Genomic DNA, 26,419 nt, shown 5'->3' on the forward strand with positions numbered 1-26,419 from the left:
TCTAGTTTTCCCAGCACCATTTGTTAAAAAGACCATTTTTTCCTCTTGAATTATCTTGGCATCCTTGTTAAAAAAAAAGTCTGCTTTTTAAATTTAGCCTTGTATATTCTAGGCATTTTTCTATCTGATAAACATACTTATAGCATCTTTAAAAAATAAATATCTGTAGAAATACGACAAGCATAAAGGGAAATGTAAATATCATGTGTTTAACTTGGTCAGTTTCACAATGTATTTGCATCAATGCAACCACTATTCAGAGTAAAAATAGGAGATTACTGGCACCCTAGAAGTCCCCTTCACCCCTCCCTTAGTCACTACCTCCAACTTTCTCCCCAGTGATATAGCCTCTATCTTGGCTCCTACCACTGTAACGCAGTTTTGCCTGCTTTTGAACTTTATAGAAACGATACCATTCTGTATGTATGTTTTTGCACTCAGCCTCTTTCACCCAACATTATGTCTGTAAGGCTGCAGTTCTCGTGGGGGTACAGTGGTTCATTTATTTTCATTGGTTATTAGAATCACAGCATTATTTTTAGTATATTCACTTAACAAAGATTTTATTGCATGCCAGATCCTGTTCTAGGCCTTGGGAGAAGGCAAGGAACAAGGCAAAAAGTCCCTGTTCCCTTGGAGCTCATGCTCTTTTGGGTGAGAGACCGACAACAAAGGCAATAAATACGTGGAATATATAATGTGTTGTGTGCAGATAAGTGCTATGGAGAAAAATACAAAGTAAAGCAGGAGAAGGGACTGGGGGGTGTTGCAGCTGTACGCAGAATAGTTAGGGAAGGCCTTGCTGAGAAAGTCATATGGAAGCAAAGACCCAAAGGAGAGGAAGGAGGGAGCCATGTAAATTTCTAAAGAAAGAGCATTCCAGGCACAGCAAAGGCAAAGGCCTGAGTGTAACTGCAGGCTTGGCATATTTGAGGAACAGCCAGGAGATCAGTGTGGCTGGAGCAGAGTAAGAGGAGAGTGTAAGGAGCGGGGCAGAGAGGGTGCCAGGGGCCAAACAGCAATTGAAAGGACCTTGGCTTTTACTTTGGGACGGGAGTCATCAACAGGAGTTTCAGCAGAGGAGTGATATAATTTGACTTCAAACAAAAAACAAGCAAAAAACTCACTCTGGCTGTTGGACTGAAGAAGGGCTGTAGTTGGAGGCGTGGAGAGTGGCCAGGAGCTCCTGCTATCACCGAGGTGAGAGATGATGGAGATGTGGACCCAGGTGGTAATGGTGCATATGGAAAAGATGGGCTGCATCTTGGAAATATTTGAAGGCCAAGTTGAAAAATTTGCTCCCAAATTGGATAGTGGGGTTGAGAGAAGATGGGTCGGGTTGAGTGTTCTAGGTTCAGATGTTCCGTCAGTTTTCTTAATTACTTTTCTGTTACTGGGCATTAGGGAGATTTCCAGCTTCTCACTGCTTTAGGCAAGATGGTGGTGAATATCCTCGTAGATGGATCTGTGCACTGCCCAGAATGAGTTTTCTAGGGTAGATTCAGTCCTTCTAATGCAGCATTTTCCAATGTTGGCTGACTGTGCACCACCTGTACAGGTATTTACCTGAAAGCGGTGGGGGGTAGCGGTTACAGCATTAATTTGTGTCAGAGGCCTGGGGCAAATCCCATCTTTGGGGCAAATCCCCATCTCTGATGCCAGAGGAAAGGGGGCATCTTGAGTCTGGGGAGGCCCCTCGCAGGAGTGAGAAGTCCTGAGGAGCCCGGACTCAGGTCTCAGAGAGGTCACTCTTTTTTGAGTTCCTCCCTCTCTGTGGGACTCAGTTTCCCCATCTTCACCCTGCCAGTGAGTGGGTGGGTGTAAGTGAGCGAGTCTGCCTGGAGGATCCTACTGCTGCTCTCTGCACCTCTTAGGGGTATCTCCTGCCTCTTCCTTCTCCCTTGGTGGGTGTGAGATCCAAGTTCAAATTTGTACCTCAGTTTCTGCATCTATAAGTTAGAGGCAATAATAGTCAATACCCTAGAGGTGGAAGTAACTGAGTTACTGTATGTAAAGATTAGCACTTGGTAAGCACTTTCTAGATGCCAGTTATTTTCATTAGTTTAAAAAATTGACTTCACATTTTTTTAAAAAAACAAATATAAGAGTTTTAAAAGGGGCATTTATATTAACACGTTAAATGGAAAACCAGTGTCATCGGCTCCAGAGAACAGAAGAATGTAAAATAAAATTGTTTAATGGAAACAAAAACAATGCTATTAAAGTTAATTAGATAGTTTCAGAGCCAAGTAGCCTAGGCAGTGCTAGAGAGGTACTCCAGCCCTATTAGTACAAAACTGAGAAACAAACTCCATTCAACAAAAACAGAAAAATTAAAAGGAAAATGAAAAAAAGAACCTTCAATGACCAGTCCACTCTTACCTAATGTGTAACACTCTGGAAAAGCTTTCCTAGTTTTGGCTGTGTGTGTGTGTGTATGTGTGTTGGGAAGTGGTGTGTGTCGGGAAACGAGGTGTGTGTGTAGGTAAGCGGTGTGTGTGTGTGTTGGGAAATGAGGTGTGTGTGTGTTGGGAAGTGGGGTGTGTGTATATTGGGGAGCATGTTTGTGTGTTGGGAAGCAGTGTGTGTGGGGTGTGTGTGTGTTGGGAAAGCAGGGTGCATGTGTTGGGAAGTGTGTGTGTGTGTGTGTGTACACGCGAGTGTTGGGAAACAGGGTGTGTGTGTTGAGGGAAGCGAGGGGTGTGTGTGTGTATTGGGAAGCAGGTTTGTGTGTGGGGGGAGGCAGGGCGTGTGTGTGTGTGTGTATGTGAGTATTGGGAAGCAGGGTGTGTGTGTTGGGGGAAGCAGGGCGTGTGTGTGTTGGGAAGGGGTGTGTGTGTGTGTTGGGAAGCGGTGTGTGTGTTGGGAAGTGGTGTGTGGGGGGTGTGTGGTGTGTGTGTGTTGGGAAGCGGTGTGTGTGGGCTGTGTGTGTGTTGGGAAAGCAGGGTGTGTGGTGTGTGTGTGTTGGGAAGTGGGGTGTGTGTATATTGGGGAGCATGTTTGTGTGTTGGGAAGCGGTGTGTGTGTGTGTGTTGGGAAGCGGTGTGTGTGTTGGGAAGTGGTGTGTGGGGGGTGTGGGGTGTGTGTGTGTTGGGAAAGCAGGGTGTGTGGTGTGTGTGTGTTGGGAAGTGGAGTGTGTGTGTGTGTGCACGTGTGTGTTGGGAAGCGGTGTGTGTGTTGGGAAAGCAGGGTGCGTGTGTTGGGAAGTGTGTGTGTGTGTGTACGCGAGTGTTGGGAAACAGGGTATGTGTGTTGGGGGAAGCGAGGGGTGTGTGTGTGTATTGGGAAGCATGTTTGTGTGTGGGGGGGAAGCAGGGCGTGTGTGTGTGTGTATGAGTGTTGGGAAGCAGGGTGTGTGTGTTGGGGGAAGCAGGGTGTATGTGTGTGTGTTGGGAAGCGGTGTGTGTGTGGTGTGTGTGTGTGCGTGTGTGTTGGGAAGCGGTGTGTGGTGTGTGTGTGTTGGGAAGCGGTGTGGTGTGTGTGTGTGTGTGTGTGTGTGTGTGTGTGTGTGTGTGTTGGGAAGCGGGTTGTTCCGACGACTCCCCGGTTCCCTCCTGGTTGAAACGTGGCCCAGAAAGAGAGGCACACTGGCCAGGGCACACAGCCAGGGCCGTCCAGCCCCGCAGGCAGCCCCGGTCCTGCCCTGTCCCAGGTGAGCGTGGCCAGTCCTGGAGCTGGCCCTGCGGGGCTGCGGGGCCACGGGACAGGAGCCGGTGCTGCGGTCCGGGCAGAGCAGGGGCGGGGTCCGGGCGGGGGCGGAGCCGAGCGCCCGCGCAACCGGAGCCGCAGCCCGAGCCGGAGCCGGAGCCGGGGCCGGGAGTCGTGGCCCGGAGCGGGCCTTGGAGTCGGCGCCCAGGTGGCTCGCGGTGAGTGATGTGCCCAGCGCCTGGGGGTGGGCTAAGGGGAGACTGTGGGCGCCGAGGGTCCCGTCCCCGTGACTTGAACACTTGGCTTCCGAGCCGTCCTGGCCGCAGGGCTTGGGCAAGGGTTGCCTCGGTTTCTCCTAGGGGAGTCCCGGGGTGTAGGTGGGAAGTGAGACGGAAAGGGGGCATCTCGAGGTGGGGGAGGTCCCCGGCAGGAGTGAGCAGTCCTGAGGAGCCTGGGCTTCAGGTCTCAGAGGGGGCAACTCTTTTGGTTTCCTTCCTCTCTGTGGGACTCAGTTTCCCATCTTCACCCTGCCAGAGAGTGGGTGGGTGTAAGTGGGCGAGTCTGCCTGGAGGATCCTACTGCTGCTCTCCGCACCTCTTAGGGGAATCTCCTGCCTCCTGCTTCTCCCTTGTTGGGTGTGAGATCAAAGTTTAAATCCATCCCTTCCCAGACAGCCCACATCAGGACCCGCGAGGCCACATCTCCTGTCTGTTTGCTCTCCTCTGCTTCTCAAGTTGATGGAGCAGCCATCTGGTCCTGCTTTCATCCCAACACACTGAAAAGCCCTCCACCTCAATCCCCCTGGGGAGGGCCTCCTGAAGCTGCATGAGGGCTGGGGGCTGGACCCCTGCTTCTGACTTCGCTCTTTCTGAGCCCTTCCTGCCATGGCCTTGGTTTCCCCATGGGCTGTGACCTGGCCTCCTCCAGGGTCCTTGTTCTACAGAGGGGAAACACCTGCCCTGTCACCCTCCTCTAACCCTTTAGTGAAGAAGACCAGAGTGACATCCCCACCACCTGTACTTGCCTGACCCGATCACTCAGCCATGAGGCTGCTGGGGCCCCTGAGTTTGTTGGCCACTCAAGGCTCCTTTACCTCTCTGCACCCTGGGATCTGAGGCTGGAAGCATCCTCATCCAGCCCACCTCCCTCCTACCCATCGCAGAACCCCTCTGTGACACATGCCCAGTGGTGGGGAGCTTGCTACTGGTGAGGTGGCTTTTCAGTGCCTTGCAGCTCTTGTTTTCTTTAGCTAAAATCTATGGCTTGCAGATTCTACACCTTGGTTCCACCTCTGTCTCCCGGAGCCACGCAGAGCACGTCCATTCTTTCATTCATTCCGGCGATCATCATTCATGCACTGGATGAGACACAAGACAGAGCAATAGGAAAACCAGACAAAACTCCCTGCCCTCATGGAGTGCACATTCTAGAAAGGAATGGACAGCAATGAAATAAGTAAATACACGGCATGGCAGGTGGTGGGAAGTGCTATGAGTAAAACAAAACTGGGAAGCAGGATGGGGTGCTGGGGCTGGGTATTGCATTGTATATAGCACAGCCAGGGAAGGCTTCCCCAAGACCAGGAGAGCTGGGCAAAGTCATAAGGAGTTGAGGGGTGAGCCACGTGAGTATCTGGGGGGCTGGGAGGCTTTGGTTTTCACTCTGAGCATGATGGGAGCACTGGTTTGGAACAGAGGAGTCCCCTGCTCTGACTTGGGGTCTGGCAGGCCCACCTCGCTGTGGGGTGGAGAATGGGTCGTGGGGAGTGAGGTAAGGGCAGAAGGAGAGCCTGGTGAGAGGATCATTGCTGTCATTCTGGGGAGAGACCATGGTGGCTTGCACCATGGCCCAGAGGTAGTTAAAATAATAATTTAAAAAACAAGACATTCAGATTTGAGATATATTTCAAAGGCTGTGTCGATAGGATTTGGGGTGTAAGAGAAAGGTAGAGTCAAATATGATTCTGAGGTTTTGGCTCGAGCTTCTGGAGGTTTGAAGCTGCCATGAACTGAAATGGGAGTTGCTTAGGGGAGATTGAGAGTTTGGTTTTGTGCTTGTGGAGTCTGAGCTGTCCATTAGGCATCAGTGATGAGTAAGCAGTTGGGAAAAGTTAAGGGCGGAGGTTGGAGTTGGAAATAAAACTTTGGGCATTATCACCATATAGCTGGTATTTAAAGCCACAAGAGCAGGTGGTCTCATCTAGGGAGGGAGTGATATGGAGAAGAGAAGGGGTGCTGAGGCCCCCAGTGTTAGGAACCAGCCAAGAAGACAGAAAGAGTGAAAATCAGAGAGTTGGGGTGCCCTGGAGGAAATGAGGAAAATGCCCCAAAGAGGAAGGAGGGAACAAATATGACCAATGCCCCTGGCAGAGCAAGCAGGCTGAGGGCTGAGGATTGAGCAACGGGAGGTCACTGGTGACAGTTTCACTGGAGCTGGATGGGGAACTTGAGGGTGAGGGAGGGGATGGGAGGACTTGGGGACAGCAGTACAGGCAATAGACAAGGGGGTCTGCTATAAAGGGGAGCAGATAAATGGGATTGGAGCCAAATGAAGAAAGTGGGTGTCAAGAGAGGGCTTTACTTTTACAATGGAGAATATAGTGCATTGTGCACTGGTGGGGGGAATTGGTCTCTTAGGAAGAGAAGTTCAGTGCCGGGGAGGGAGAATGCAGGATGGCTGGGGGAGGGTGGGGGCGCTTGGCCCCAGCAGAGACCCGGGATACTTGGGAAGTTGCGCTTCCCTGGGCTTCCCTTCCTCTCCTGTCTGCAAGGGGTCAGTGGACTGAGATTTCAGCACTTAAGCAAAGCATTTGCTCTTGGCCCCAGAGAAACCAGGTTGGCTGTGGTCTCAGGAAGGAAGGAGCTGTCCAAGGCTCAGGCCTGGGCCTGGGTTTCAGGGAGGGCCCTTGTGGGTCGCTCCTTGACCCTCTCTTTCAGCAAGGAAGTGCTCCTTTCTCTACATGGGCCTCACCTTGGGGAGGACAATGGTGTCTTTGAAGTTGTAGTAACTGAAGTAGAGATCAAAAGGCAATGCAGATAGACTAATAGATTTTGCCTGAAGAGGGGAAGCCCGATCAGGTAATAAAGGGGTAAGAGGAAGGATGTGAAGGACAATTTTTAGGAAACAGATAATGAGTGAATATTTTTTCTGTCTCTTTCCCAAGTTAAACTGAAGCAGGAGAAACTGAAGCTAGACATAATGAATAAATTCCCAAGCTGGTGAGCTTCCTGAGCTGGTTAGTGAGGACAGCACTAAGGCCAGGCCCTCCTCTCCGGATGTTTAATATGAGACAGGACAATGCCTGCTCAGAGACAGGGGACTGGCTGAATTGGCCCTCAGGATTCTTTTTGCTCTGAGGTTTCTGGAAGAAGGCCAGGGCAGAGGTGCGGTGATGCAGCTGCTGGGAGGACAGAGCTCCGAGTCACGTGACTTGGGCGGCCCTCCCCTTCCTGGTGCCCACAGAAGCCCGACGTCACTAGCCGGGGTGTGTATGGCTCACACGTAGGCCAGGCTGCCCTAGGCTTGGTGTGCTAGGGAGGGGCCCCTACTTACTTGTGGCCTGTCCCCTCGTGAATGTGTCTCATGTCCCCAGTGGGGTTTTTCAGGGAGGGTCATGGTCTCCAGGATGCACAAGGCTTTGTGCCAGAATTGCCTGGAATTACCTAGTTCTGGAAGGCTGGTTGGCCAACTCTGGCCTCTGGCTTTTCCTTTGGGAATTTCCCTTGAAGGTGGGGTTGGTAGACAGATCCAGGCTCACCAGTCCTGTGCCGCTGGGCTTTTGGTGTTCTGCACAAGGCCCACCCACAGATGCCATGCCTGCTCCCCAAGCCTAATGGGCTTTGATGGGGGAAGAGGGGGTGGTCCAGTCTCTCCCGATGAGGAGGAAAGAGCAAGTGTCCTCCTCGGACATTTTCTGGGTAAGAGGAGCAGGCATTGTCCTGTCTCAGCTTGACTCTCAGCCTTCTTTCATCCCTGGCTGCGCGCATGCTCCCAGGCCTGGGGTGAGATGGGGAGTGCTGACTGTGTCTCTGGGCTGTTTTCTGGGGAGAGTGGGTGGGTGGTTATTTTCCCCAGGACCCTGGCAGGGGTGATGGTGGGGGCTGCTGTCGCGTCCTTGGCTGATGTTTCCACAGCTGAGAACCACTCCAGGGCCAAGCCCAGAGCTTATTCTACCCCCTTTTGGTCCTCTCTTCCCCCGTCCCCCGCCACCCCACCCTCTTGGCTCCTCTGCTTAGAGGTGAGCACGGGGAGGAGACCTCCTTGGCCTGAGAGAACTACCTTAGTTCCTGGATTCCAGTGGCCTGTGCAGGGGGGGGACACTCTCTCTCCCAAGCAGCCAGACACACACATAACCTCATTGCCTCCGTTTCCCCATCTGACCAGCACAGGGCCTCCTGTGCCCCAGCAGCGTTCTGAGAGATTGGAGGTTTTTCCTTTTGCTTACCTTGGCTGCCGTATGAGGATGGTTACAGTGTTCCTCCCACCCCCAGCCCAGGGGATATTTGATTCATGAACATTTCCACGGTGTCTCTGCGGGGGACAGTGCCGTGCCAGGCTCAGGGATGCTAGGACGAGTAAGACCCAGGCTTCCACGTGACCCAGGCAGGGAGAGAGACACATAAACAACCATCAGCAAAGAGGCAAAATCCCCAGGCCGCTTGGCGTCTACTCCCTCGAGTGGCTGGGAATGTCCCTGATTTATAAAAAGAAGCCGACGGCTCTCTTTGTTGTCCATGCCTACACCCTTTCACTTTCGTTTCTTCGAGGCACTGCACCAGCCCTTGTCCACAGACCCCACGACAATCGCAGAACTAACCATGCTGAGAGATTTTCTCAGCTGCTCAGAGATCCTCCCAGGGCTTGAAGCTCCTGGAGGGTTACTTGCCCTCAAATTCCCAGAACCCACAGCAGGTGGCTAACGGTAGCAGCAGCAGCAGTCTGTGCACGGTGGTTTCGAGGGCGTGGGAGGGAGGTGAGGGCCCTAGGGCAAGTGTGTGGGGGAAGTGTTGATGGGGGACAAGGCACGAGAACGCTTGGAAACAACTTAGTTTGCACCGTAATTTTTCACTTAGCCTAGGATAGGACCTTTAGAACAATATTCTGAGTGTACCCCTTGGAGTAGCAGTGTGCAAAACACACAGCAAGGGCTTGGGGCCCCCGTGGGGAACCCAAATGTAAGAGTTAGAGACATGCATTCTGGAGTTGCACACAGCTTGTGTTGAAATCCTGACTCTGCCTGTCTAGCTGTGACATGTCGTACAAATCGCTGAGCCTCTCGGTGCCTCAGTGTCTTCCTCTGTAAAATGGGCAGATCATAGGCACTACTTCAGAGTGGCTGGGAGGGTTCAGTGAATTCACGCAGGAGAGCACTTAGAATGGCGCCTGGTGTGTTGTTTATGCTTAATTAATATTAGCCATTACTGAAACTGCTGTAGCGTGAATCCGGCCAGTGTGGAGTCCCTCTCACCCTGCTTTGAAGAGAATGAATTCCCTGACTGCTCGGAAGATCTCTCTTTCTCTCTCTCTACTTTTTACATTTTTATTATTATTTTTTTGAGACAGGGTCTTGCTCTGTTGCCCAGGCTGGAGTGCAGCCTGCAACCTCTGCCTCCCGGGTTCAAGTGATTCTCCTACCTCAGCCTCCTGAGTAGCTGGGATTACAGGTGCCCACACCACGCCTGGCTAATTTTTGTATTTTTAGTAGAGAAAGGGTTTTACCGTGTTGGCCAGGCTGGTCTGGAACTCCTGATCTCAAGTGACCTTGGGAGATCTCTTGCTCCTCATATTACCTCAAGCCTTTTTAAATGTTTTAAGCCGGAGACCAAGCATGGATGTGGGAGTTAGGGGTCTTGATTTAATTCTTGGTTGCTTCAAACTCTCTGTGGGACCTTGAGGTGTTTCTTGCCTTCTCTGGGTCTCAATTTTCACATCTGTATGGTGGGGAGCTTGGATTGGGTAATGTCTGAGGCTAGAACCATGGCCAACTCGGGTTCTGCTGGGGCTGACTTGCCCTGGCCTTCCCCAGCCACCCCGCGTCTGGCTTCTGGAGAAGTCCTGCACTGACCTTGTTCTCCTCCCCAGGTTGTGAAATGTGCTCGCAGGAGGCTTTTCAGGCACAGAGGAGTCAGCTGGTGGAGCTGCTGGTCTCAGGGTCCCTGGAGGGCTTCGAGAGTGTCCTGGACTGGCTGCTGTCCTGGGAGGTCCTCTCCTGGGAAGACTACGAGGGCATCCACCTCCTGGGCCAGCCTCTCTCCCACTTGGCCAGGCGCCTCCTGGACACCGTCTGGAATAAGGGTACTTGGGCCTGTCAGAAACTTGTCGCTGCTGCCCAGGAAGCCCAGGCCGACAGCCAATCCCCCAAGCTGCATGGCTGCTGGGACCCCCACTCGCTCCACCCAGCCCAAGACCTGCAGAGTCACCGGCCAGCCATTGTCAGGAGGCTCCACAGCCATGTGGAGGGCGTGCTGGACCTGGCACGAGAGCGGGGTTTCGTCAGCCAGTACGAATGTGACGAAATCAGGCTGCCAATCTTCACACCGTCCCAGAGGGTGAGGCACTCCTGCATACATCACAAAGTTCCCAGGAAAGGGGTGCTTAGTCACCAAGACTGATTTGTCCTCATGAAGTCAGCCTGTGGGGTAACTTGGTCTGTGGGATTTCCCCTAAAAAGGTAGCCAGGCAGGTAAAATTTGCTCTTGACTCTTGGCAGGCAACATACAACTTTCTTTCCTTCTTTCTTTTTCCCTCCCCTCCCCTCTCCTCCCCTCCCCTCTCCTCCCTTCCCCTCTCCTCCCCTCCCCTCCCCTCTCCTCCCCTCCCCTACCCTCCCTTCCCCTCTCCTCCCCTCCCCTTCCCTCTCCTCCCCTCCCCTTCCCTCTCCTCCCCTCCCCTCCCCTCCCCTCTCCTCCCCTCCCCTCCCCTCTCCTCCCCTCCCCTCCCCTCTCCTCCCCTCCCCTCCCCTCTCCTCCCCTCCTCTCCTCTTCCTTCCCTTCCCTTCTTTTCCTTTTTGAAGTCTCACTCTGTTACCCAGGCTAGAATGCAGTGGCACAATCATAGCTCACTGTAGCCTTGAATTCCTGCACTCATGATCTTCTGGTCTCTGAGTAGCTGGGACTATGGGTGCTGTACCACCATGCACAGCTTTTTTTTTTTTTTTTTTTTCTTTTAGAGATGGGCTGTTGCTATGTTGCCCAGGCTGGTCTCCAGCTCCTGGTTTTAAGCAATCCTCCCGCCTTGGCCTCCCAAACAGTTGGGATTGCAGGCATGAACCGCTTTGCCTGGCCAACATACCACTTCTGCCGAGAGGAAGTGTGTGGTGGCCAGGGGCTCAGATTCTGAAGCCAGAATGGTGCAGGCTCAAGGTCAACCCTGTGTGATCTCAGGCTTCCCTGTGGAGCCTCTCCAGCCTCAGTCTCTCTTGTTTCAGTTTCCTCATCTATAAAACAATGGTAATAGTCAAATGGTGCCTATCCTATAAGGCTCTTGGGAGGATTCAGTGAGTTAAATTGAGTAATGCTTAGGATAGTGGCTATTACCACTGGCTGCTATTGATTATTTCTGTTATGAGTGATACTCTGTACTTGTACACTTTTGTTTCTGTCTGTTTTAAATTAACAGCACAACAGATCATAACATTGTAGTATGTTGAATCTCTATTTTATAATTAACGTGGCATATTATATACTAATATAGCTTAAATGTTTATGTAGGATTTCTGATATGAAATTGCATTAGATCATAGATGTTCAGAGTTGGGATATAACTGCCCCAAGAAGGTAATGACTCAACAGAGACCAGAAGGTCAGAGAAATGACCACTGAATATTTTTGAAACTCTTTTGTTTTCTTCCAAACAGTGATTCTTAGGGCTCCTGAGAGGCAGACGGAACACTCACTAACATTCCACTTTATAAATCAGGAAACTGAGACCAAGTAAAGTAGTTTGAATAAGCTCACAATAGTTAATGAGAGGGCCAATGCTGGACCAGCTGGCCAACATTGGTCATTGGCTTATTCATCCATCATTCATTTATTCATTCATTTATTCAGCCAGAATCTACTAGGTGCTTCATACATATTTGCTTAAAGTTTGTTGTCTTCATAGAGCTTTGCACATAGTAGGTACTCCATAAATATTTGTGGATGAAATAAATGAGTTATTGAATGAATGATTGAATTAGAATGACACTGCAGTATTAAATTGGGCTGGATTGGGGAACATTTTAGTTTTTATTTTTGTCTGTTTTCCAAAAATGTATGTGGTGTTCATGTGAGTCTGGGTAACCCTAGGTTGAGACTGATGAAATAAACGAATTTGTCTTCAAGGCTGCACTAAAGCTGGCTCATGTGGCTAGGTATTTACAGAGCAGACGTGGTGCAGTCCTCTCTGATTAGTTACACGTACAGAAGATATATTCATTATTGGACTGACCTGTTTCTCTTATAATTTATTAGGGGAATTGAATCAACCCGTCTGAGAAGTTACAAGATTGTGTCTTGTCATCTTTAAAAGTTCAGCAATGTGGTCTGGTACAGATGGTCTGAGGGGTTTGGAGAAGGTAGCCTAGATCCCTAGGGCCCAGAGAAGACAGGATATGAGCAGAGGAAGTACCTCCGAATTGGTGAAGAAAAGAAATGGGATAACTCATGGGTGAAAGAAGAAATCGTGATGGAAATCAGAAAATATTCAGAACCAAAAAATAATGAGAATATTATTTATCAAAATCTATCAGATACAGCTACAGCAGAACATAGGGGGAAATTTACAACCTTAGATGCCTAGATTAGGAAAGAAGAAAGGCATTTATTTATTTATTTGAGATGGGGATCTCACTATGTCATCCAGGCTGCTGGAGTGCGGTGGCACGATCATAAATCACTGAAGTCTCGAACTTCTGGGCTGAAGTGATCCTCCTGCCTCAGCCTTCCAAGCAGGTGGGACACAGGCTGGCACCACCATACTAGGCTAAATTTTTTTTTTTTTGTAGATACGGGGTCTTGCTATGTTGCCCAGACTGGTCTCAAACTCCTGGGCTCAAGTAACCCTCCTCCCTCGGCTTCCCAAAGTGCTGGGATTATAGGCATGAGCCACTGTGCCCATCTAAGGCTGGATTTTAATGAGCTAAGAATTCATCTTAAGAAAGGGCTAAATAGACAGCAAAAGCAAACATTGAAGGCTGGGACTGAGCTGAGTGGGTAGCAGGGATAGGGGGCAACAGATCTGAGGATACTAGGAGATTTTGAAGGGATTGCATTGTCTGAGGTTCAAGCCTTTAGAATCCAGCTCTCTCTGAGCCCCCTTTGAGCTCTGACATTCTGTGACTCTGATTTGGTAGCCTTCCCTTAGTGGCCTTTCTGATTTTATCTGGATGGTGCTTGTGGTATATCCAACCAACATGTCTTCCCAAATGGCCTTTTAATTTCCTATGAAGAAGTAGTTGTCATTGATTGCAGGTTAGGGACAGAAAATGCTGTGGAATGAAACAAAATGCAAGTTAAAGAACTAAATTCCAAAAATAGCCATTGCTACTACTGACTGAGTGAATGCCTACTGTGTGCCAGGCACTGTACCCAGTCCATTCCCTGTATTGTTTTATTTAAGCCCCACAAGGGTGTAGTGTGACTACACTGTTTTTTAACAATGAAGAAACTGCCCAAATCGCCCATCTGGGAAGTGGCCCAGCTAGAATTTGAATCCAGGCCTGTTTTCCTCCAGAGCTTGTGCTATTCTCTGTCTGTCATAAAATGTGGGGGCTTTGTGTGGTAAACTTGCTCAGTTGGGCATAGCAGTTGTTAGGAAACCTGAGGCTGGTAACACCAGCTGTAATACCAGCTGTCCGTCTGACTCATGCAACTGTTAAAGTTGATAGGGCTGAGGTGTCAGACTGAGCTCTGAATTGCCTGATTCCTATAACAATATTAACTTAAACATTTTTAAATTGGGAAATGCACCATGCATACAGAAAAGTGTGTATATTTCATATGTATGGTGTAAACTGCTCCCATCACCCAGGTTAAAAAACAGGACATTGTCAGTACCTGGGGCCTTCTTTAATTGCAACTACTAGAGGTAAACACTGGTAAAAATGCAACTACTAGAGGTAAACACTGGTAAAAAAAATGATTTGTGTAAATCATTTCTTTGCTTTCTTTAATGTTTTAGCATCTTTTAAAATAAATCCCCAAACAATGTATTGTTCTATTTTGAAAAACTGAGTAGCAAGCCAAAAATAACTGTGTAAAGAAAGGTCACTTAAATTAGGCTGGGTGTGGTGGCTCATGCCTTTAATCCCAGTACTTTGGGAGGTCAAGGGAGGCAGATCACGAGATCAGGAGATCAAGACTATCCTGGCCAACATGGAGAAACCCCATCTCTACTAAAAATACAAAAAAGTAGGCAGGCATGGAGGCATGTACCTGAAGTCCCAGCTACTCAGGAGGCTGAGGCAGGAGAATCACTTGAACCCGGGAGGCAGAGGTTGCAGTGAGCCGAGATCACACCACTGCACTCTAGCCTGGGCGACAGAGCAAGACTCTGTCTCAAAAAAAGAAAGGTCACTATTACCTTTTCTTAGATGAAGGTTCCCAAGGCAGGGAAAGCTAAGTGGAGTCCCAGGAACTTGGTCTGGCTTTGCCTTCCCTGGGAATTTATAAGGACCTCTTCTGGGAAGTTAGTAGGCAATGTCATGAATGAGTCTGGGGAAATATTGGGCTCATTGCAACTGGAGGGTCTGGTACGGCTGATGTGAATTAGGTGCTGTCCAGAGGAAAATGTCCAGAGGTAGCAGGCTGCTTTGTACAGTCAGTGGTAAACTTGCCAAAGGCTATTCTAGTCTAGGAATAGGCCAAGGCTAAGCACTTCTGTGGAGTAAAATGAATGTCCTCAGCTGACTGAGGCAGCAGGAGTCAAAAAGAAATTATATTAGTTCATGGTGAAGAAAAGTCAAACATAGATAAAGGTTAAGGTCAGGCTTGCCTGGACATCTAGGAGATAACTGCCCTCAACAAGTCTGAGTCTTGAGTCACTACTCCATTCTGTCTGAACTGGTGGCCGTCTACTTATAGTATACAGCCGTCAACCTGAGATTTCCCTACATAGTCTTCCTGAGTTGGTCTCCTATATCCTGAATCCTGTGGCCTCTTCTTTCCTGGTTTACTCCATTTTGCTAGACCATATCCTCCAGTCAATTCCTTATGATGAAAGTATGAAAGTTAAAATTTCTGAGCTCTTACATTTCTGAAAGTTCCTTCATACTGGATTGATAGTTTAGCTGGGTATAAAAATTCTGGGCTGGCCATCATTTTCCTTCAGAATTTTGATTGCATTATTCAATTATCATCTCTTTTCAATATTGCTTCTAAGAATTCCAAAACCATTTTTTTTTTTTCTTTTTGAGACAGGGTCTCACTCTGCCACATAGGCTGGAGTGCAGGTAGTATGATCTTGGCTCATTGCAATCTCCACCTCCTGGGGTTAAGAGATTCTTCTTCCTCAGCCTCCTGAGTAGCAGGGATTACAGGCACTCATCACCACATCCAGCTAATTTTTATATTTTTAGTAGAGATGGGGTTTTGCTATGTTGACCAGACTGGTCTTGAACTCCTAACCTCAGGTGATCTGCCCATTTTGGCCTCCCAAAGTGCTGGGATTAAAGGCGTGACCCACCACACCCAGCCTCCAAAACCATTTTAAAACTCTTTCTGGAAGCTTGTAAAATTTTCTTTTAGTCCCCAGCATTTTAAAATTTCAGTGATGTGCCTTGGTGTTCTTCCGTTGTGTTGGTCACCCAAGAGGTACTTTGAATCTGGAAACTTCTGTCTTTATGTTTTGGGAAATGTTCTTGATTAGTTTATAGGTGATTTCTTCCTCTCCATTTTATCTCTTCTCTTTTTATGAAACTACTATTACTTCAATGTTAGAACTCCTTGACCGCTCATTTAATTTTCTTCTATTTTCCATCTCTGTGTCTTTTTGATCTACTTTTCTATGATAGTCACAACTCTATCTTTAAACTCTTGAATTTTTCATTTTTGATGTCATGATTTTAGTGTGCAAGAGGTAGGTTTGACTGTTTCTTTTTTGTAGTATCTTACTCTTGTTTTATGGATGCAACATCTTCTTTGACTTAAGGATCATAAGATAGGTGGGTTCTTTGTTTGTTTGTTTGACTGTTTTTGACCCTATGTAAACCTTTTCTACAAGTAGCTTTCCCCTTCCTCCCTTGTTTGGCTTCTATCTCCCACATTAGATGCTTTCTGTGAGCTCATGATACTCCTTGGTTTTCTTTCTCAAGACTAACAGGTAGGACTTTAAAACTTGTTGAGCACGTGGGTGAAACTTGTCTACCATGAATTTCACTGTAGACATTTTGGGAAATGACAGTGTTTATATCTTTAGATCTTGCCTCCTGGGTTAATCAAGTTGTCTGAGTAGACCACAGACTTTTGCCTGGGGATAAACCAGAAATGTGTTTCAGAAAACACTTTGATTCAGTCCTCCTTGTTTTAGTCATTTCCTCCAGTTCCGGAGGTCCCTCATGCTGATCATTCCAGAGCCCTTTACAGATTCTAGGATACACACTGCATGGTTTTCAACTTTCTCATTTTGACATTAAGATTTGACTTTCAGGAGTCTCCCCAGTCCATTACCATTTGTTCATTCAGCAAGTCCTTGAGCACCCGATTTGTGCCAGACACTCTTCTAGGTGTTGGGGATACCTCAGTGAACAAAATAGACAAAAATCTTTGTCCTGGAAATACGCACACTCCAGTAAGGGGAGAGGGACAATAAGCCAAAGGAAGGAAATTACAGAGTGTGCTAGAAGGTGATAAGTGCTGTAGAAAGTAAGTAAAATGGGTTTGGGAGTTGAGAGTTTGGGAAGGGGATAAATGATGGCAATTTTAAATAGAGTAGTCAGAGTTCTCACTTAGAAGGTGAAATTCGAGTAAAGACTTGAAGGAGGACAGTGAATTAGCCACATGGATGGTTGGAGGAAGGCTTCCAAGCTGAGGGGACAGCCAGAGCCAAGGCCCAGAGGCAGGAGCATGCCTGGTAGTTTTAGGAAACAGGAGGCCAGGATGCTGAGTGGAGTAATAGGGGGCATGAAAGGAGAAACTTGGGTCCACATGGTTCTAGACAGGTATTTTTGTCTGTTTTGGGACCTGAAGTTTACTGTTGGACTTGGACTCTTATTCTGAGGAAATAGGGATGTTATTGGGACGTTTGTACAGGAGCGATGTGACCTGAGTTTTGTTTGTAACGGATTAGACTCTGTCTGTGGCATTAAGGCTAGGCTGTGGGGGCAGGAACAGAAGCAGGGGGACCAATTTTGTGGCCTGTGCAGCTTTCTAGGTGAGCAGGGATTGTGGGTTGGAGGAGGATGGTATAGAGGAGGTGACAGGAAGTGGCAGGGCTCTCTAGCTGTGTGTCTGGTATGTAGACACTGGCCACAGATGGCATTTGAGCACTAGAGACCCGGCTGGTCCACATGGAATTTCCATAAGCACATAATACACACCAGATTTCAAAGACTTAATATGAAAGAAAGAATGAAAAATACCTTGCTATTTCTTTTCTTTTCTTTTCTTTTTTTTTTTTTTTTTGAGACCCAGGCTCGCTCTGTCACCCAGGCTGGAGTGCAGTGGTGTGATCTGGGCTCACTGCAATCTCTGCCTGCCAGGTTCAAGTGATTCTCCTGCCTCAGTCTCCTGAGTACCTGGGACTACAGGCACATGCCACCACACTTGGCTAATTTTTTGTATTTTTAGTGGTGATGGAGTTTCACCACGTTGTCCAGGCTACTCTGGAACTCCTGACCTCAGGGGATCCGCCTGCCTTGGCCTCCCAAAGTGCTGGAATTACAGGCGTGAGCCACCAGGCTCGGCCATATTTTGCTATTTTCTACATGGATTACATGTTGCAATGGTAATGTTTGGACTATTGTGGGTTAAATAGAATATATGATTAAAGTGAATTCATCTATTTCTTTTAACTTTAAAACATATGTCTGTTAGAGGATTTGAAATTCCACATGCGGCTTGCATTTGTGCCCTGCATTTTATTTCTGTTGGACGGTGCTCTTTGGGACGTGCTTTGAAGGTGGAGTCAACAGGATTTGACAGATTACAGAGGAGAGACTTCGAGGGTGATTCCACGACTTCGGGGCTGAGCACCTGGAAGAATGGGGTTAATATTAGCCAAGATGAGGAAGGCTGTTGGTTTGGCAGGTGCGTGGGCAGGTTAGGAGTTTAGTTTTGAATATGTTGGAGGTGTTTATGAAACTTTTAAGTGGAAATGGAAACTAGGCAGTTGGATGCGTAAGTCCAGGGTTCAGGGGGACAGTTCAGGCTGGAGATGAAGATGTGGGAGTCTGAGCAGAGATTGTATTCAAATATTCAATCCATGAGACTTGATGAAATCACTTCTCTTCCAAATGGTGTACAGCCTACAGAATCATTTTCCCTATCTTTGTAGGTTTATGTCTTCATGTTGTTTCATTTATTTTTCAGTTATTCACTGTTTCAGTGAGTTTTGGGTAGGAGCCAGATTGGATGCGTGTGTTCAATTCACCATCCAACACTATTAACGACTTGAAACTTCTGTGGTTGTTCAGTTGCTTTTCTGACCTTTTATTCTGGACAGAAGAGAGATGCTTATGAAGTTGTAGTAATCAGTAAGCCTTCCCACACTGCTCCATCAGCCTTCCTGGAGGAACAATGTCTTCTGTCTTTCCCGTAGGCAAGAAGGCTGCTCGATCTTGCCACAGTGAAAGCGAATGGATTGGCCGCCTTCCTTCTACAACATGTTCAGGAATTACCAGTCCCGTTGGCCCTGCCTTTGGAAGGTAGGTATATGTTCTCAGTTAATCAGAAAGGGAAGGGCAGTCAGTGCAGATCCATGGTTAAGAGTAGAACACACCTCGGTTAGCGTCCCATATGCTGGCAGTGTAGCCTCCATGTGACTCAGTTTCCTTGTTTTAAGGCTACCACCACCCCCTATCTCATTGCAATTTTAGGAGGATTAAAAGGACAAAAGCGTGTGATGTTAGCTATTAGCTTTCATTATCTCCCACACAGTACACTGACAATTGGAGCTACCATATGCTGAAGGCTAACTAAAGGTGTTACTTACCATCCAAACTCTCGTTATCTGTACCAAAAAGATACGGACACGCGTTTTGAGTTAGGGCTGGTACCTCTTGATCTCTGAAATTTAGCAGCTCACAATCGGAAACTCAAGAACCAAGTGGATCTAGAGACTCTGGTATCCCTCAGTGCCCAGGGTCACCACCCAAACTCAGGAACAGGAGGAGCTTGGACAGCACCTCTTGAACATACCAGGCATCCTGCCGGGTGCTTTATGGACAATGTCTACCCTTTGCAACAACCCTGAGAAGTAGGTGGTGGTTTTTTCACCTTATAGATGTGGAAACTGGGCAGGGAGGTTAAGTGACAAGGGAGGGGGAGATGGGTCTGATTGTAAATTGTCCCCACCTACACTTTCTCTTTTCTTGGGAGAAGAAATGTCAGTTGTAAAGAGAGGGTGCAAAAGTCTGGCACTCTTTAGGGCTTGTTCCTATACCACTGTAGGGAAAGCTCATTGGCACTGAAGCTCCCTGAGCTGTGCGTGGTGCTGGCAGTTGGGTCTATCACCCTGGGCCCTGCCCTGTGGGCAGCAAGCAAACCTGTGGGAGGGGTGGCTGTAAGTCTGTGCCTGGCACTCGCGAGTGCACTGTCTCGTCAAAGAACGGGATCTAAACATCAGTGCACCACAGGGGGGTTGAGCAGCATGGAGCGCGGGGCCTGGTTTGGCCCTTGGTTGAGGTTTGCCGTTGATATCATCAAGCACAGCTGGTCACTGTAAGACCAGGCCAGGGTGCAGGATTCCCCACACTTCTAAAGGTGTGTTTATTTCTCTATAAAATGACATTTTCTTTTTTTCCGGAGAATTTTAGTATCATTGGTGATGGCTGGAAAGCCTGCATTGGAAATCAGGTCGGAAGAGGAAGATATATATCTGATATGTATTGGAGAGGAAGATATTTACCTTATGGTCTAAGTTCAGGGATCCTGGTGTATTCAGAGGGCAGAAAGCTCAGCAATAATCATCAACTCTGGGAACAACAGAGGTGACGTAAACACAGGGCGTCCCCTTTGTGTGACTGCAGATAGTCGTCAGTGAGCTCAGAGCTCTCTGAAAATTACTTGTTAGTTTTTGGGTTGAAAATAAGTGGGCCAGTGTTTGGTTGGGGGCAGTGAGGCTGTGATGGCGGGGGACCGTGCTGAGTTCCTACCAGCCGGGGACTCTAAACCAGCACTTCCCCGTTTCCTGAAAGGGGAACTAAACCCTGACACAGGAAATGGCTCGCTCGCATTGCTTTCAGGATGAGAAAGGAAGAGCAGTAGCCTTCCAAACACACCCTGTGCATGAAAACTCTCCCTGCATGGGGTGCATGGGGAGGATGAGGAAGTGGAGGCAGGATCACAGACTCTCATTCTAGTGCTCAGCTGGGGCACCCTGGTGACCCCGAGGCCTTCTATTGCTAGGCCCACCCAGATCAATCAGGCTCATCTCCCCATCTCGAAGTTTAACTTTATCACATCTGCAGAGTTCCTTTTGCCACATAAGGTAACATATTCACAGGTTCTGAGGATCGGGACACGGACATCTTCGAGGGTCTATTGTTGTGCCTACTATAGCCATGAATAATAATGATAATAAGCACCATTTTTTGAGAGTTTGCCATGTCAGATATTCTTTTAAACTCTATTTTATCTCACTGCCTCCTGAAACAATCCTTCCAGGTGTATATTGTCCCCATTTTTACAGATGAGAGAACTGAGGCCCAGAAAGGCTAAATGGCTTGCCCAAGTGTGTGGTGGACGCAGGTTTTCACGCTCCGGTGTGTCAGACTTCAGAGACTGGGCTCCTGAGCCCTGAAGCCCTTTGTTCCCCTTAGAAAAAGTTAACTGAGAGTGAATGGTGAAGGGATTTATCCAAAGCCACCTGGCCATTATGGCAGGACAGATATCAGAATACAGGTCTTCTGATCCCAGCCTAGAGCCCCTTCCCATCATCTACAACTCCTCCTGGTGTGAGTAATGATAACGGCAGTCACTGATGTCTTTGGACTTACTTTGTGTTGAGCACTGTGCTGAGCACTTGACATACGTCATCTTAGTTGATCCGTGTAAAAAGTCTGTAAGGTAGAGATCAACATTTCTCCCACCTTACAGAGGTGGAAACTGACCGTTAGGAAGTTTCCTTGATTGTCCTCAAAGTCCACAGCTTGTGAATGGAGGAGCCAGGATGGGCGCTTGCTGGCTGTCCTATCCCTTCAGTTATGTCAGCTTCCCCCACAGCAGCCCACTGTCTGATTAGGTCCCCTCTTCACCATGGTGCCACCTTCATCTGCCTCTTCTTCTGCCTTCCAGCTGCCACATGCAGGAAGTACATGGCCAAGCTGAGGACCACGGTGTCTGCTCAGGCTCGCTTCCTCAGCACCTATGATGGGGCAGAGACGCTCTGCCTGGAGGACATATACACAGAGAATGGCCTGGAGGTCTGGGCAGACGTGGGCATGGCTGGACCCCCGCAGAAGAGCCCGGCCACCCTGGGCCTGGAGGAGCTCTTCAGCACCCGCAGCCACCTCAACGACGATGCAGACACCGTGTTGGTGGTCGGTGAGGCGGGCAGCGGCAAGAGCACGCTCCTGCAGCGGCTCCACTTGCTGTGGGCTGCAGGGCGAGACTTCCAGGAATTTCTCTTTGTCTTCCCATTCAGCTGCCGGCAGCTGCAGTGCGTGGCCAAACCACTCTCCGTGCGGACACTACTCTTTGAGCACTGCTGTTGGCCTGATGTTGATCAAGAGGACATCTTCCAGTTCCTCCTTGACCACCCTGACCGTGTCCTGTTAACCTTTGATGGCTTTGATGAGTTCAAGTTCAGGTTCACGGATCATGAGCGTCACTGCTCCCCGACCGACCCCACCTCTGTCCAGACCCTGCTCTTCAACCTTCTGCAGGGCAACCTGCTGAAGAATGCCCGAAAGGTGATGACCAGCCGTCCAGCCGCTGTGTCAGCATTCCTCAGGAAGTACATCCGCACCGAGTTCAACCTCAAGGGCTTCTCTGAACAGGGCATCGAGCTGTACTTGAGGAAGCGCCATCGTGAGCCTGGGGTGGCAGACCGCCTCATCCGCCTGCTCCAAGGGACCTCAGCCCTGCACGGTTTGTGCCACCTTCCTGTCTTCTCGTGGATGGTGTCCAAATGCCACCAGGAACTGTTGCTGCAGGAGGGGGTGTCCCCAAAGACCACTACAGATATGTACCTGCTGATCCTGCAGCATTTTCTGCTGCATGCCACCTCCCCAGACTCAGCCTCCCAGGGTCTGGGACCCAGTCTTCTTCGGGGCCGTCTCCCCACCCTTCTGCACCTGGGCAGACTAGCCCTGTGGGGCCTGGGCATGTGCTGCTACGTGTTCTCAGCCCAGCAGCTCCAGGCAGCACAGGTCAGCCCTGATGACATTTCTCTTGGCTTCCTGGTGCGTGCCAAAGGTGTCATGCCAGGGAGTACGGCGCCCCTGGAATTCCTGCACATCACTTTCCAGTGCTTCTTTGCTGCATTCTACCTGGCATTCAGTGCTGATGTGTCACCAGCTTTGCTCAGACACCTCTTCAATTGTGGCAGGCCCGGCAACTCACCGATGGCCAGGCTCCTGCCCACGCTGTGCATCCAGGGCTCAGAGGGAAAGGACGGCAGCGTGGCAGCTTTGCTGCAGAAGGCCGAGCCGCACAACCTTCAGATCACGGCAGCCTTCCTGGCGGGGCTGTTGTCCCGGGAGCACTGGGACCTGCTGGCCGAGTGCCAGGCATCTGAGAAGGCCCTGCTCCGGCGCCAGGCCTGTGCCCGCTGGTGTCTGGCCCGCAGCCTCCGCAAGCACTTCCACTCCATCCCGCCAGCTGCGCCGGGTGAGGCCAAGAGCATGCACGCCATGCCCGGGTTCATCTGGCTTATCCGGAGCCTATACGAGATGCAGGAGGAGCGGCTAGCACGGAAGGCTGCACGTGGCCTGAATGTCGGGCACCTCAAGTTGACATTTTGCAGTGTGGGCCCCGCGGAGTGTGCTGCCCTGGCCTTTGTGCTGCGGCACCTCAGGCAGCCCGTGGCCCTGCAGCTGGACTACAACTCTGTGGGTGACATTGGCGTGGAGCAGCTGCTGCCTTGCCTTGGTGTCTGCAAGGCTCTGTAGTGAGTGTTACTGGGCATTGCTATTCAGGCATGGGGAAGCATCATCAAGGCTAAGCGTGGGAGCACCGAGCTGGGATCTAGAAATCTGGGCCCAGCTTCACCTTTGCCACCCTTCTTTGCACCCCTGTCCAGATCCCTTCCCTTCTGGGTCTTAATTTCAATATGTGGTGATGACAGCCATACTTTATTGACTGGCCTATGTGCTGGGTCTGGTGCTACTCTTTCCGGAATGACCTCATCTAATCTCTACAACTACCCAGGGCTGTAGGCAGGAATGTTATTATCTCCAGTATCCTTGACTTGAGGCTCAGAGGAGTGAAGTAAATTGTCCAGGGTCACACAGGAAATGGCAGAGTTGAGGTTCACAAATCACATCTTTCTGATAACAGGTTTCCTGCCCCCCACCAGTCTCTGGATACACTTCAGAGGCTCCCTGAAAACCTTGAGGTCACATGCAGAAAGTTTTGTGTACTATGTGTCACCAAATCAGAGGTGACTAGTGCCCCATCAGAGACTTTAACATCCCAATCAGATGGGAATGTCAGGGCCCAAGAAATAGAAAGTGGCTGCAGGATTTCAACAGTGGCTATCTTCCATTTGCCTGGCCACTTTCAACAATGGAAGAGGAGCCACTCTTGGATTCCTGAGGTAGCACAGTATCCAAACAGGATTTCAGCACTACCTGTATTGCTTAAGAGCCCCAGCCAAAGATATGAGGTTTTGCCCTTTGGAGAATCGGTGCCCCTGAACTCAGTGGCCTCTTTCCACATCTTGGGGGCAGGCAAGGGCAGAGGGTGTGCCTAGGCCTGGGGATCAGCATGCCACAGATTCCCCAACATCCTTCCAGCTTGAAAGGGGACGCCCTGCTTCTATTTAGAACCCATGGGAAAGCAGAAGTTCTAGATTGAAGTTAAAATCGATTCCCAGCCTCCAGGGGCTTTAGGCTACACCTGGATGACCTTAATTGACCCTAAGCATGGGACAAACCTCTTCTTGAGAGTATTAGGATGGTATACATCTTCTCTGGGGCAAAGCAACAAGATTTATTTTTCACTATGGGCCGAACACATGGATATCCACTAGAAACCGTGCAGTGACTTTTGTTAACCCTGACATAAGGACCATGGTCATAAGGTTAAAGCATAATAACAACATAATACATAACATATATAGTGAATATATATATATGTGTTATACACAATGAATATAAATATGATTATACCCATCATGGTCTTGGAGGAAACAGATGATACACTTAAAATGGATGATTTGAGGAGAGTTTAATAAAGAGATTGTTTATAAGCCATGGGCAGGAGTTAGGAAGAGCGAGAGGGTTGCTGCAGGGGCCTGGGGTTAGTAACCGCTGGGGGAGGGTAGACTTGAAGGGGGAAGGGGAGGGAGACTAATTAGCTGGGGGGAAGGTATGGAGAGGGCTGCCTGAGCTTCTGCAACCTGGAAGAATACCGCTTGGCCCTAACTCCCCACCCTGATTCTTGCCCCTGGCCAGCGCCTTCCACTGACTGGACCCAACAGGGAGACCGAGTGGGCTGCCTGCTGGAGTCGTCCCCAGGCATCAGCCTCCCAGGAGCCAGAGATGGGTAGAGAAGGGGGAGAGTGGATCTGGCCAGGCAAGTGGAAGACAGCCAGCACCAAACTGTATTTCCCTAGGAGGGAGGATCCTGATACTTTGAGTGGGAATTTGGAAACCTGTCTGTTGGAGCAATTTCCCTGACAGAAATAAGAATGTGCATTTTCCTGGGTAGTAGACTCATAGTTTGTACCCTAAGAGGCCAGCCATCACTGGCCTGTGTGATCCTCATAGGCCAGTCCATCTCTGGAATTCTTGAATGGATCTTCCATCCTTGATTAAGGATGTCCCCATGATTCCCAGGGTGTGCAGAAGGGCTCTGGGAAACCTGTAGGTCTGTCTGTATGTTCAGAGAAAGGTGAGGGTGGCCTGGTTCTAGCTCCTGGTGCTCAGACTGTGGTGTGTAAAGGCATTTGTGGAAATGCAGATTCCTGGGCCTGCCTCTAGTGATTCCCATTCAGTAGGTTTGCGGTGGGGCCCAGGGAATCTATATTTTTCACAAACATCCCTGGGGATTCTGATACAAGTGGTCTCACTCTGGGAGAACTACTGGTCTGCAGCAACCAGCTTGGTTTTCCGTTAGCAATTACTGTCCTTGAGCGAGTTTTACTGCTCTTCACCTTACACACACTAAAATTGCCAAGGCCGTAGGGGAGGGGAAGCAACCATGAGGTTGCTGTGAGTGCATTGTGTGTGTGTGTGTGTGTGTGTGTGTGAGAGAGAGAGAGAGAGAGGGAGAGAGGAAGAGAGAGAGAGAGACAGATTGAGAGAGAAAGAGAGAGAGAGAGAGGAAGGGAGGAAGGGGGAGGGCACAGGCTCCTTTCCCACAGTGCCAACCTGCCTCTCTCCCACTTGAAGTGTTTCCATGCCAACTGAAATCCTCAGCCTCTAGGAAATCCTATATACACAGTGCCCCTATATAGGTTTCTTTAGACTCTGGCTCTCTCAGACTCTAGAGTGATGACTTTAAAAGTTTTTTGAATGTGACCCACAGTGATTGAGAGAGAGAGAGAGAGAGAGAGAGAGAGAGCGCACCACCGTGTAAACATGGAACCAAAGCTTTACGAAATGACTTTGCTTTGTGAACTCTGAGGCACTCTGCTCTCTTCTGTTCTGTTCTATTTCCATTTTAGAAATGCTGCTCAGGACCTTCAAAATGGTTTGCATGACCTGCACCCTGCAGTCTGAAAAATCCCTGCACTAGAGAAGTGGCCATAAGAGGCCCTAAGGGAGAAGCTGCACAATGTCATGGTTAAGAGTGGGGTTTGGAACCAGGCTGCCTAGGCTCAAAGCCTTTATGTTCCGTACAGCCTTGGCAAAGTCACTTCGCTTGTCTGTGCCTCAGTTTCTTTCTCACAAATGCACATAATAATGGTACCCACTTCACTGGCTTGTCGTGAGGAGGAAATAATGTTATTACTAGGAAGTGCTAAGGATTTTGACCAATGCTAGCAATCATGGTTCTAGGTGACTTTTACTGTGTGCTAGGTGCTCACAAGGCTTTATGTGCACAGACTGGTGAGGCTGATAATGCTATTGTTCCCTTTTTTATAGATGAAGAGACCAGTAAATAACTAGTAAGTGGCTGATCACGATCCCAATATCCAGCTGAGGCACTCCAGAGCCTGAGCTGTTAACCATTCAGTCAGGGCCTCGCAAGTTTGCCTGAAGATAAAGAATCATGTGCACAGTTGTTAAAATATACAGATTCCTGGGCCCCACCCCGCAGATAGTTGATTGCCAGCTCCAGGGTACGGGCCTGAGAATCTGTATTTTAGGGAAGCTTTCAGATGATGTTGTGATCAGGTGAGTTTTGGGAGTGGTGCCCCAAGAGGAGTGGCAGACAGGGCTTGCTCAGCAGGGACTAGCCTGTTGGAGTGGTGTCATTGGGGATGTCATCAGGGATGAATGAAAGTCTTTTTGGGGGGTTGTAGA

The 26,419-nt window shown here is 49.2% G+C and overlaps 1 protein-coding gene across 18 annotated transcripts in view; it reads left to right on the plus strand.

The window, feature by feature from the left end:
- Nucleotides 1-26,419, plus strand: part of NOD2 (nucleotide binding oligomerization domain containing 2) — a 64,368-nt gene that overhangs the window by 21,395 nt on the left and 16,554 nt on the right. For 7 of the 18 annotated variants that reach the window (XR_012429121.1, XM_045381703.3, XM_074027553.1 and 4 more), the window contains exons 1-4: nucleotides 3,786-3,866; nucleotides 9,730-10,196; nucleotides 18,385-18,490; nucleotides 21,081-22,896. Coding sequence is in view for 16 of the 18 variants with exons in the window: in XM_045381703.3 (XP_045237638.2) it covers nucleotides 9,738-10,196; nucleotides 18,385-18,490; nucleotides 21,081-22,896 (2,381 nt within the window). In the remaining 2 variants the exon portion in view is untranslated. Of the gene's footprint in view, nucleotides 1-3,785; nucleotides 3,867-4,917; nucleotides 5,104-7,384; nucleotides 7,566-9,729; nucleotides 10,197-18,384; nucleotides 18,491-21,080; nucleotides 22,897-24,403; nucleotides 24,546-26,419 lie in introns of those variants that run through there. The other 11 variants (XR_012429120.1, XM_065537704.2, XM_065537705.2 and 8 more) reach the window with 5 other exon arrangements.

This window comes from Macaca fascicularis, chromosome 20 (genome assembly GCF_037993035.2).
Source record: "Macaca fascicularis isolate 582-1 chromosome 20, T2T-MFA8v1.1".
Classification (NCBI taxonomy): domain Eukaryota; kingdom Metazoa; phylum Chordata; class Mammalia; order Primates; family Cercopithecidae; genus Macaca; species Macaca fascicularis.